The sequence below is a fragment of the Myxine glutinosa genome, chromosome 4 (genome assembly GCF_964187855.1).
Source record: "Myxine glutinosa chromosome 4, kmMyxGlut1.1, whole genome shotgun sequence".
Classification (NCBI taxonomy): Eukaryota; Metazoa; Chordata; class Myxini; order Myxiniformes; family Myxinidae; genus Myxine; species Myxine glutinosa.
In genome coordinates, this window is record NC_136264.1 from 65003186 (window position 1) to 65015553 (window position 12368).

Genomic DNA, 12368 nt, shown 5'->3' on the forward strand with positions numbered 1-12368 from the left:
TCATCCCCATGACGCACATACTTGTTGGATTGCAAAGGATATCCCATTAAAAAGGGTTTCAAGGGATAAGCGGTGCGGTCTTCACGAAGAATGGGCAAGCTATCGCCAGCACCCTGAACAAATTATAAATTCCTGCTCTAATCTACAGGGGGTGTTGCATCGGCGGAACAGCAACCGCACCCTCAGCCAATGATGTTACTCACAGCCATATAAATAATAATAAGAATGAGGTGTAGTTTATGCTCTAGCATGCTCAGAGGTAAGTGGGGAAATGGCGCCGACGCTAGGAAACCGAAAAAAGGAACACTAACGGGTTTTTAAAATGTAGATTACCCAAATCGTTCTGCCAACACAAAACACACACTAAAGGCGGGCACTATAGGCCTACCATTGTGTGACGACACCAAAACCAAGAACGTGGTCTTGCCAGACACACATCGTTTTATGAACCTGGCTCTGAAGAAGAACGGTGTTTTCCCTTAAAAACGAGACCATTAAAATTGCACTAACTTATGTGACATTGTTTCAATACCTGTAACACCCACGCAAATGACGCAATGAAAAGGATGGAACATTAATCGTTTGCAGAATGTTTATATGGTAAACGTGGTGAACACCCGTAGATCATAAAAAACTCCAAAAGGTGAACAAACATACGAAAAATACATTTCCCCATTCATATTTTTAACACCCCGTTGATGTCCCTGAGCCTGTCACACTTTCTCATCCCCATGTTTGCCCCCATTCTCCCAATGAAATTATGTCGTTTGCTGTGACTGATTTATTTAATTTGGCGTTGGTGTAGCGCAGGCATGTTTTGGCCGAATGGCCTACTCCTGCATCAAATTTCCTTGTTATTCCTCGTGATACCCTCTCGTTCATTCCTTGACACACACCCAACGTGAAGCTTCATTTTAAATTAATTGGATTAAGGTGACCAATGGCCAACGTCCATTAGACCCTTCCCCCGATAACGTTATTGGGTGAGTAAATCCAGGACGAGTAGTGTATAACCACCGCAGATAAATACCTAAACAGCGAAGGTAGTTCATGTTACTGGAGCAGGTAGTCTCGACAGACTCTTAGTACCGACCTCCCCCTTACTTGCCTCAAATATCGATCTACTTTGCCTTTAAAAGCATTGATGCTCAATATACACAACCCCAACTGGGAAACTATCCAAGTGATCTATTACTCGATGAGAAACTGTGTGCTTTCCCATGACCAATCGACATCTGGGTTTAAGCAATTTGCAAGAATGGCCTCTTGTGAGGTTCGAGAGTCTGCACACAACTGTTCTGGGGACAAGTGCTTGTTATTGTACTCAATACTCACACACCTTCCGAGAAAAGTTCTCAAAGATGTTGCATCCCTCAGTGTTTATTATCGCCATCGCTTGTGCAAAATGGTGTCTCTGTGGAAGAATGGAGTGGCCAGGGGGTGGGAAGAGTCAGGGGGATAATCAATCACACGAGACTTAGGGGGCATATAAATATTACATAAGCTAAATTTTGGAATTTTGGACACAAATCCATGCTTTTTAAACATTCCCTTTCCCCGACCATTCTCCACTTTTCCAAACTCTCATCTCTCCTCCTCCTCATACATAGATTTGTACATGATTTTCATCCAATCGAAATTTGCTTTTAATTTATTGAATTAACCTGTCCATGTTCTCAAATCCCACTCTGCCATTTTTGCTCCTCTATCTGGCCTATTCACTTCTCCTTTAACAACCTAGCCTTTGTATGGAAGCCGGCAAACATCACTCCCATCCATAAGAAGGATGAAAAAAACAGGCCCTACCAACAATAGGTCTGTGAGCCTGCTTCCATTTACAAACAAAGTAATGGAATCCATCATTTCTGCTGATGTCAAATCCTTCCTGTTTTCAAACAGTCTGATGTCCGACCCTAAGTTTGGATTCAGTCCTGGTCACTCAACTCTGCACATGCTGCTGCTCCTCTTCCAGCAATGCTTGGAGGTCCTCAATCTCATTCAAGAGGTCAGGACCATCTCATTGGACATATATCTGGCATTTGATACAGTCTGGCATCTGCTTTGCTTGCCAAGATCTCTGCCTGTGGCATTATTCCTGGATTTCTAACTTCCTCTACTCAAGCAATAAACACATTGCCATGTCATCATTGGAACCCTCTTCTTCCATCCCGGTGGAAGCTGGAGTTTCCCCAGGCAGTATTTTTGGGTCAGTCTTGTTCCTCAGATATATTAATGACCTCTCTGAAGTTTTGAAAAACCCTCTCTTCCTTTTTGCAGATAACCCCACTGTGTTGTACAGTGCCATCATCCCTCTCCTATGTAGACAGTCTCTCTTTCTGCTGATCTGGAGATTATTAGACTCTGGTCTGTTAAACTGAATATGTCCTAAAATGCTGGAAAATCTCACAGTGACACCCTATCGCTCCTGGAGGATCATTAAAACGAACTAACCTATCCATTTCCTTGGTCATCCACTGGAAGTGGTTCAGTCTATTTAACTTCTAGGCCTCACCATCAGCCACGACCTCTCATGGGCCAACCACATAGCAAAGCTGGCCTCCAAGGTCAGCCACAGATTGCGCATCCTCCCTTGATCCAAGCGTTTCCTGTGAAAATAAGAGCTGCTCACAATCTACAGCGTGGCCTGAAAGTCTCTTTACTCCTGCTAAATTCTTCACACCTCCCTCCCTCCTTTCCCCTCTGCCCTCCCCTAATTCAGTGGCAAAACGAACATGATGGAGCACATACAGATACAACGACTGATTGAGGATTGTAAGTACTACACAAAAAACCTGCATATTAAAAGAACATGGACCATGAACGAATGCTTGATTGAGAAGGGGTAAAGTGACTTTCAGGCCACCCTGTACAAGGCCTTTGTCTGTTGTTCACTGGAGTACTGCTGCACATGATGGGCTGGTGGTCTTGCTTCACACCTGTTTTTTTTGGATGTTGTCGAATCCAAAACTCTCAACATCCTTGGATGAAGTCTGTTGCTCTCACATCACAGGTGGATCGGTGGTCTCTCTGTTTTTCACAGTCTATGCTCCATCTGTCTTTCTCTTTCTCTTTCTCTTTCTCTTTTTCTCTCTCTCTCTCTCTCACTCTCACTCTCACTCTCTCACTCTCTCACTCTCTCACTCTCTCAGTCCATCCAACCCTCACTATATACTCCAGGATGCAATAGTTCTTTCAGTAACCCCTCCTGATTAAACTTGCAAAATCCATGCTATCTGCACTCCTCAACTCTTCCTCCATTCTCCTGTCTATGGAACCATCTCCCATGAAGAGATTGTTCCATGTCACTATTCCCTCCAGGACTTCAAGTAAGCAGTAAAACTCCATCTCTTTTCATCCCGTGATCTTCATTACCCCATGAACCTTTCCTAACCCAACTATTTTACTTGATAATTTCAGTGTTTCCTCCCCATCCTCCTTTTCCTATTTTCCTGTGTATTTATTCCCTTGAGTTTTGCCCCACTGTCAGTTTTATCTTGCTCTTCTATGAGCCTCACTCCTGCAAGGATGTTTTTAAAAAATTAAAATCAATTTGGTGCAAGAGATTTCAAATCAAAACTCAATGGGACGGACAGAGTCAATGGGATTTAAAATGACAAACCTATAATTATCAGACGTGAGTTATTTTGGTTGTGAAAGGACTGTAGACAATATAGATTGCCAAAAGGCAAAGGAAGGCTAAATGTTTCACTTACCTCCATCACTGAACCTTCAGAGCTGTAAAGGGCAGCAAGGACAGATTGCTGCAGAGGACACACACATAGGGGTAAGGAGTGAGAATATACTGGAGGAAGTAATGAACATTTGGGTATTAGAGGGAAAATACCACAGCATCTCAATCTAAGTCTGTCTCGAAGTGATAGCATGACTTTCGGTCACAACTAAGATTGTGGATCCTTTGCTCAGGGAGGTTCTGAGATTGAAGGGCCAAAACCTCAAGAATGGGCAGTGCCTGTCATGATAATTGTATGTATCGAGTTTGGATACTTTTGAATACATGTTACTCTGTCACAAAATAAGCTGCACTGTCACGATGCTGGGAAACAACAACAACAACCGGAAGGGGAGGTTCTAAGATGGCTGATTAAACGAGAACTGCAAGCGATAGTGGTGACCCATAATCATGCTGGTTTCTGTGTCTCTTGGTGTCGACGGCATGACATTGGCGACGAGGATGGGATATAACCATCTCGTAATCTGCATGGACATTTAATCAGGCTGTCACAGCAAGCTGAAGGAATATAATCAATGTGTATTTTGGTGAGGCACGTTACATTAAGTCGTGGTAAATTCACGACATACTTTCCACTTTTTAAACTATACGTATATTTATACAAGTCAAACCTGTATAGAAAGACCACTCAAGGGAAACAGAAAAGTGGCCTTTATAGAGGTACAGAAACAGCCATCATGAAGTATTTCTGTACAGGTTTCAGGCAGTAGGGATTCGAACCGAGCGTACAATTTTTTTGTCCGGAGGTAGCGAGTCGACGCCGGCTTGGTGAAAAATCCCGCCCAGCATTTGGAACCGAAATTTGTTCATAGTATCGAGACGGATAAATTTGTATAGTCGATTGGACATACGAAGCGTGATATCATGTCTTCGACAAATTTAAATTTTGTTTTTGGAATTAAAATAAATACATGTGCGGGAAACGACCTTCCTCAAGCGGATGTCGGAGGTCGGTGAAATGGAGGTGCGTAGCGAGGCTTCTGTAAGTTCAGAAGGTGAGTCGGAGGTAGGGGAATTGGAGGTTAGCCTTGGAACCTCCCCCGTACCGAGCACTAACCTATCCCCCTCCCCTACCGGGGAGTCGGGAGCAGCAGGGATGGCCCCGATAGATCTCCAGGCCTTAGTAAATTTATTAAATGCTCAGAGGGAGCAAAGTGAGCGAACCAATGCAGAAATTCGGGGAATGAATGACAAAATGGAGGAAATGAGTGAGCGATTGGGAAATCAAATTGGGGGATTGAAAAATGATATGGGAGAATTGAATATCAAAAATGGAGTCCCAAGGGAATGAAATGAAGGAAAGAAATGAACAATTGGAAGGAAAAATTTGGGAAATGGCACAGCAGCTGGGGGAATGAATTAATGGCATAGAAGGGAGAGTGCAAAACCAAATTACGAACAGACTGGGGGAATTTGAGGGTAAAGTAGGAACTAAAATGGGGGAGATGGAAAAATCCATGGGGGTGGAAATTGAATTGAAACGGGAAGAATTAGTGTTGAAAATAGAGGAGGGCATGACCCAGACTGTCCGAATGGGGGAAAAGTTGGAGGATTGGATTTGTGCCACAAATGCCAGAATTGATAAAGCAAATGGAGACCTGAAAGGCTATCGGGGCCGGGTGGATGCCAGAATGTGACAGAGTGAGGAATGGGGACTGCTTCAACAACAGGGGGGGCTGTGCTGGCGAGATTTGGACATGAGGTCCAGCCATGGGTGGCATGGTACGACCTGGGCCCCACAGGGGGTCTGGTGGAGTGTGGCGTCCCTTGTCCGTCGGGGGGCCGTCTGGGCTGGTGGCTCAGGCTGGCAGGGTCACCGGACCCTGGTGGGAGTTAAGATCTCCAGGGGGTCCGAGGTGGTTTCTCAAGCCTGGGATGGCATTTATTGAGGACCACTAGGGGGAGGTGTTGTGGGTCGCGCTTTCGTGGTGGCACGCGGACGGCCAACTTGGGCCCGATGTAGTGACCACCCGGGCATGTAGCCTGACGCCCTCCTCCTGAGACTCTGGGACAGCCAGCATGTGGTGACCTGACATGCTGTGCTGGGCTATGGACGCAGGTCAAACCGAATGGACAGGGACGGAGATAGCCTACCGGACAACCATTGGGGCATCTGTGGAACGTGATGGTGTGAGAGTGACCTTCCACAGATGTTCCGTTATGATTTATGGGCTCTCAGTTTGGGAAGGGAACCATGGGGATGGATCGGGAATGTGTAACATGCCGAGCATATGGGCCATGCTCGGCTGGCATGTGTATGGCAAAGCATCTTTCTTTGGTGAGGATAGTAAAATGTGAAAAATGTTTGGCATGGGTAATCTGTGGGTTAGATGTAAATTTAAGGGTGAATTTTGAAATGTTATGGCGGATACTGACAGCAGTGTCACCATTATTGATCCAGGTGTGTAGACCAAAGTGTTGGAGGCTGTGATGAAATTGATTGGGCAGCAGGACACAGCTTTCAACTTGTTGCGGGGGTGACTGTGCCAATATTTGGGACGCAGGATCATGGGGATGGAGTTGGGGGTCTGAGGGTCAACGTGGTGCTATGGGTGTCCGAGGTGTGTGGACCATGTCTTCTGGGTGGGTCTCCTGGTGGAGCATGGCTGTTGACTAGACCTTGGTGTGGTCAAGTGTGGGTGAGCACTGGGGGGGCTGCAGTTCTGTGGTCGGACTGGGGGATGATGTGGCGATGCAGGGGACGTGGCTGTAGGGATGCCACGCACTGCGACAGTGCCCCCCAGGGCCGAGGTTGTGCGTGCGATAGTGTGTGTTTTTGGCAGCAGGTGCTCACCACATTGGCCAGCTGGGGCTGGTGCAGCTGTGTTCCTCGCAGGGGGGCCGAAGGATGGATAGTGGGTCGCACCCTTATGGACACTCATGGCCCATGTTGGCGTTTTGACTGCTCACCTTGTCCCGATGACCCTTGCATGGTAGAGGTGCAGAGTTGTCGTGGCCACAGGTAGTTGTGTAGTGATGATCACCGTTGGATGCGGACCCACATACCTGCCAGTGTAGTGGGGACAAAAGTGAAATTCGGAGAAATCTGATTGGCTCAATGGTAAATTTTGGGATTTTGTGGGTGGATGGCACCTTTGGACTTGACCAACCGGAAGTTACCTGTGCATGTTGTGTTGTGTAGTGATGATCACCGTTGGATGCGGACCCACATACCTGCCAGTGTAGTGGGGACAAAAGTGAAATTCGGAGAAATCTGATTGGCTCAATGGTAGATTTTGGGATTTTGTGGGTGGATGGCACCTTTGGACTTGACCAAAAGGTAAGGCCCTGGCAGGTATGTGGGTAGAGGTAAGGCCTTGATGGTTCCTGTCCCAGGCTGCAGGACTTGCTTTGGAAATTTTGGGACATGTAATTTGGAGTTGGGAGGCGGGTGAGAGTGATGACATGGTCAGTGAGGGGGGTTGGAATGGGGGCCACACAGTGTCTTGTGGGTGGCGTATGTTTTTGTGTAGTGGTTATGTGTTTCTATGTGGTTGTAAGGTTGGAGAAAATGAGTGAGTGGTGATTATTGTGAAATGTGTTTTGGAAATATGGATTTAAATGTGAACTGGGATTTCACATGTGGCAGGCCATGGCAAAAACTTTTGAAACACCTTTTGAACCATCTTTTCTGGAATTGTGCTGATTTGTGTTGAAAATGGAATGGCAGCGGGGGAGGAAGTGTGTTTTGGGATCTTGTGGGTGGTGTTACGGATTCGTCACTTCCGTTGTTGTGGTTTTCATCCACTGTAAACATTTTTGATTCCATGTACTATTATTGTTGTCGTTTGAGGGAAATAGAGGTTACTATTTTCAAAAGGTAAAAAAGTTAATGTTTTAAATGAAACCGGAACCGGACGACGATGAAGAGGAAGAGGAGGAGGAGAAGGCGGAGCGAGTGAGTCGGACAAGAAGCCTAGTTGCTTCGAGGTCTGGAGCGAACGATTGGCGAACGAGGGTCACGAGTGAACTTTGGGTTTCCCGGGAAAGGGATTCCTGCGACAGAGTTGTTATCGCTGTGACAAATCAACCTGCGTGCCAGGTTTTGTGGTCGATTCCAAAGAGAATCGTTGGAGTGCCGTTACGCCACGAGAACAGGCCATCGGGCATTTTGACTCGCGCGCTTTGCACATCGCTCAAGGTTTTTCGCCTCGCTTTAATCATTGTCACCGCATTCAGACGTGGATCTGGTGTGTGTGTGTAACGTGGCTTTTGAGTGGGAGGTCTGCGGTTCGCTGATTGGGAGCCGTCGGCATCCATACCTAAAGGTGTGATTTCCCTGTCCCTTCTCGAGGACACCTTCGCCCATCTTTGGCAGCGTGACTGTGACTGTCATCCGAATGGGATTCTGGTCTCGATTGGACATCGTTCTGACGATTACTGGAGCGGATCGACTTTGGCTTGATGCCGGAATAGAGACATTGAGGAATGTTCTTCTTTTCACTCACTTGGAGCACAGTGAGTTATATTGTACGAACCTGATGGTACCATCATAGGAAATATATATTGGTTGTACAATTGATTACTATTGTTGTTGTACTGTTATTCTTGTGTGATCTTAATACAATACTTGTTTGTGGGTAACAATTGGTGTGGTTTCACCATTGATCTTTGACATACAGAATAACACATCTTTCTGCCGTGACTCCTCTCGGGGCTCGGAGGTACACCGTGACCGGGGTTTGGGGAGGAGCACGTAACAGAAATTGGGGGCTCGTCTTTGCTAACAGAAATTGAAATTGGGGGCTCGTCTTTGCTGACAAGATTCCCAAATCTCGTCCAGGATTAAATTCCCTGATATTCGTCCAGGATAGAATTCCCTAACATTCCCAAAATCCCCAAATTTGGAATTTTTCTAACATTCCCAAATTTTTCAAAAAAAAAAAAAATGGAAATTTTTTGTGTGTAGGTTAACAGGTGTTAACTGATAGTCACCATGGTGTTTGATGCAGAAAGGTTTGCGGCGTCGCCTAATGAGGCACAGTTCCAAGCGTTAAAAAGATCGGAACTCTTGATATTGTCCAAATATTTTAACTTGGAGGTCCGAGTTAATATGAAGAAAGCAGAGATGCAGACATTGGAGGTAGAATCTCTGGTGGGACAAGGAACATGGAAAGAGGTAGCCTTGGATTGGTTACCCGAGGAAAAAGAAAATGTGGAGCTCCGGAAAATGGAGATGCAATTGCAGAGCCAGGAAAGGTTAAAAGCAGAGGAAAGGAAAGCAGAAAAGGAAAGAGCAGAACAGGAACGAGAACTCGAGGAAAGAAGAGCAGAGGAAAGAGCAGAGGAAAGGAGAGCTGAAAAAGAACTCGAGGAAAGAAGAGCAGAACAGGAACGAGAACTCGAGGAGAGAAGAGCAGAGGAAAGGAGAGCTGAAGAAGAAAGAAGAGCAGAGGAAAGAGCAGAGGAAAGGAGAGCCGAAAGGGAGTTAAAGGAACGTGACATGGAGCATCAGAAGGAACTTAAACTCAAGGAGCTGGAATTAATGGAAGAACGGAGAGAAGTAGTATCCATGCCGGCTAGTTCGACAACTAGTCAGAACACTTGGAATGTTGGTAGGCATGAGAGGCTGGTTCCATCCTTCAATGAAAAGGAAGTAGCCAAGTTTTTTTTACACTTTGAGAAAGTGCCTGAAATGCTAAAATGGCCTGTGGGGTCCTGGACTATGTTAGTGCAAAGTGTTCTGGTGAGTAAAGCTCAAGATATCTATTCGGCTTTACCGATTGACCAATGTGCAGATTATGAGAAAGTGAAGAAAGCCATTCTCAAAGCCTATGAATTGATCCCTGAAGCTTACCGGCAAAAATTCCGGAATGCCAAGAAGAGAGAGAGTGAGACCCATGTGGAGTTTGCCAGAATGAAGGAAACCATGTTTGATCAGTGGTGTGACTCGAAGGGGATTGGGAAAGACTTCAACCTGTTGCGACAATTGATCTTGGTGGAGGAATTCAAACAGTGTGTCCACGCAGACATTAAAGTACATCTGGATGAAAAGAAAGTACCAGAGTTGTATGAGGCAGCAACCGTGGCAGATGACTATGCCTTGACACACAGGATGGGGTTCCACAAACCTAACTTCCTGCCTAGAGTTAGCCAGGGGAGTTATGGTAAATCAGGTGCGGAGAACAAATATTCATGGAGGCGGCCTAGAGACGACTATGGGGACAAATCTGATACCGCGACTTTTATGGATCAGAAGACCACAGTTCCAAGACAGACTTATCCTCTGGGGGGCCCGAGGCAGACCACGAGTTTTTCCTCTGGGCCTACTTGCGCTTTTTGCAAGAAACCTGGGCATTTGATGTCCCAATGTTACGCCCTGAAAAGGAAAATCAGGAGCAGAGTCAAACTAGTACAACTCCGAATGCATTGGCAAATGCGAGAAATCGTCCTTGGAGGACAGTGCCTTGTGAAGGTTCCCATGCCAAAGTTACGGCATCACAGAACGACATTGTTCAAGAGGGTTACAAACCTTTTATTTCAGAGGGGTTTGTGTCACTGGATGGAGACTTAACGAACCAGAGACCTGTTAGGGTATTGAGGGACACAGGAGCACATCAATCTTTGATGCTTGAAGGCATTTTGCCATTGTCAGAGAAGACGGCAACTGGTGTTAGTGTTCTTTTACAGGGGGTTGGTGGCTATGTTAAAGCTCCACTTCATGTCATCCATTTGAAGTCTGATTTGGTGTCAGGACCGGTCACCGTAGGTTTACAAGCCACTCTTCCTGTAGAGGGAATCTCTTTTATTATCGGGAATGATTTGGCCGGTGGTCGAGTTTCTGGTAATCCAATGTTGGTTGAAAAGCCCAGTATGGAAAATAACACCGCACAGTTAGAGCAGGAGATTCCGGGTATCTTTCCATCCTGTGCAGTGACTCGTGCTATGGGTAGGAAGCGCTCTGAAGAGAAGGAGAAGGAAGGCGATGTGGATTTGGGTTCCTTGGAGGTATTGGAAGAAAATTCTAAAAGAGGTAATAGGAAAGGGAGTGACATCAAGGAACTTAAGGAAAAGGCGGCATCTGGAACCAAAGAGGAAATGGAGTGTCCGTCGGAGACATCTGGGAGCGAGGTTGAGCAAACGGTGCTGGTCCGAAAGAGACTTGTTGAAGAACAACACGGTGTTACAGTTTGTGACCTTTTTCTTCTTCCTTCCCCCACACCCCCCTGTGAGTTAGACCAGGTGATTTGGTCCATGGGTATAAAGCCTATGATTGGCTGTGGGGCAGGCGGAGTGGTCAGGAAGGTGATTCAGAGGAGTGAGTGGCCATTTTGGGAGAGGGCTTATGGCAGAGTGCTTTTTGGGGGTTGGAGAGTGTCCAGCTGTAATCTCTCTACTGGAAGGGTGACGTTGATCGAACTCTTGCTGCCTACTCCTACCCTCTCTTGCTGGGCCTGCACTGGGGCCTACCACTAGGCCTGCACTGGGGCCTACCACTGGGCCTGCCTTGGGCCTACTCGTGGACTTGCCTACTCCTACCCTCTCGTGCTGGGCCTGCACTGGTGCCTACCACTAGGCCTGCACTGGGGCCTACCACTGGGCCTGCCTTGGGGCTTACTCATGGACTTGCCTACTCCTACCCTCTCGTGCTGGGCCTGCACTGGGGCCTACCACTAGGCCCGCCTTGGGGCCTACTCATGGACTTGCCTACTCCTACCCTCTCGTGCTGGGCCTGCACTGGGGCCTACCAGTAGGCCCGCCTTGGGGCCTACCACTGGGCCTGGCTTGGGGTCTACTACGGGGCCTGCCCTGGGGCCTACTGCCCGGCCTACTCTTGGACCGGCCTACCCTTGGACCGGCCTACCCTTGGACCGGCCTACCCTTGGACCGGCCTACTCTTGGACTGGCCTACCCTTGGACCGGCCTACTCTTGGACTGGCCTACTCTTGGACCTGCCTACTCTTGACTGGCCTATTCGGGTTTTTCCCTCTCTTCTCCCTTCTTTGTTTTATGTGTAGGAAGAGATTTTCGTGTGATAATAAATAAATAAAGACCGTGGGATTGAAGGCTTGGTCTGGTGTGCTTCAGGCCGTAACAAATTGGGGGCTCGTCCGGGATCTTGGATTACATGATACCTGTCTTGGATTTTTGTTTTTTCGTATTAGTAAGTTTTCTCATTGGCAGATAATTTGACTTTTGTTTACTGTGCTGATACTTCCATATTTACTACCGTTGTACACCATGGCTGAGGAGGTGGATTTTGAAGTGAAGGAATTTGTGGAGAAGAAGGGGCTATCGGTGCAAGATGTAGAACTGTTACGTAAGGTAGAGTTATGAGCTGTAGCTGATCATCTTGGGGTTTGTGGGACATCTCGTATGAAAAAGGCGGAGATTGTTTCGGCTATTGTCAGTCACATGGGTTTGGAACCACGGGTAAGATTGAGGAGTGAAGCCTTGGAATTGGCCCGGATAGAATCAGAAGAAAGACAGCTCAGACTAAAGTTAGAAGACAAGGAACGGCAAAGAGAGTTTGAAAGAGAAAAGGAAGAAAAGCAAAGAGAGTTTGAAAGAGGAAAAGCAGAACGACAACGAGAGTTTGAGTTAAGAAAATTAGAAATGCAGGTGGGACCGGCCCAACCCGTTGCCATCGATTCAGGTGGGGGTCAAAATGATCTCC

General features: G+C 46.8%; 1 protein-coding gene across 1 annotated transcript in view; it reads right to left on the bottom strand.

The window, feature by feature from the left end:
• The window catches only part of PDE2A (phosphodiesterase 2A), a 376017-nt gene that overhangs the window by 60926 nt on the left and 302723 nt on the right, over positions 1–12368 (bottom strand). Inside the window, exons 25-26 of the mRNA XM_068112452.2 lie at positions 3714–3761; positions 1340–1414 (exon numbers count right to left, since the gene is read on the bottom strand). Coding sequence (XP_067968553.2) covers positions 1340–1414; positions 3714–3761 — 123 coding nt within the window. The remainder of the gene's footprint in view (positions 1–1339; positions 1415–3713; positions 3762–12368) is intronic.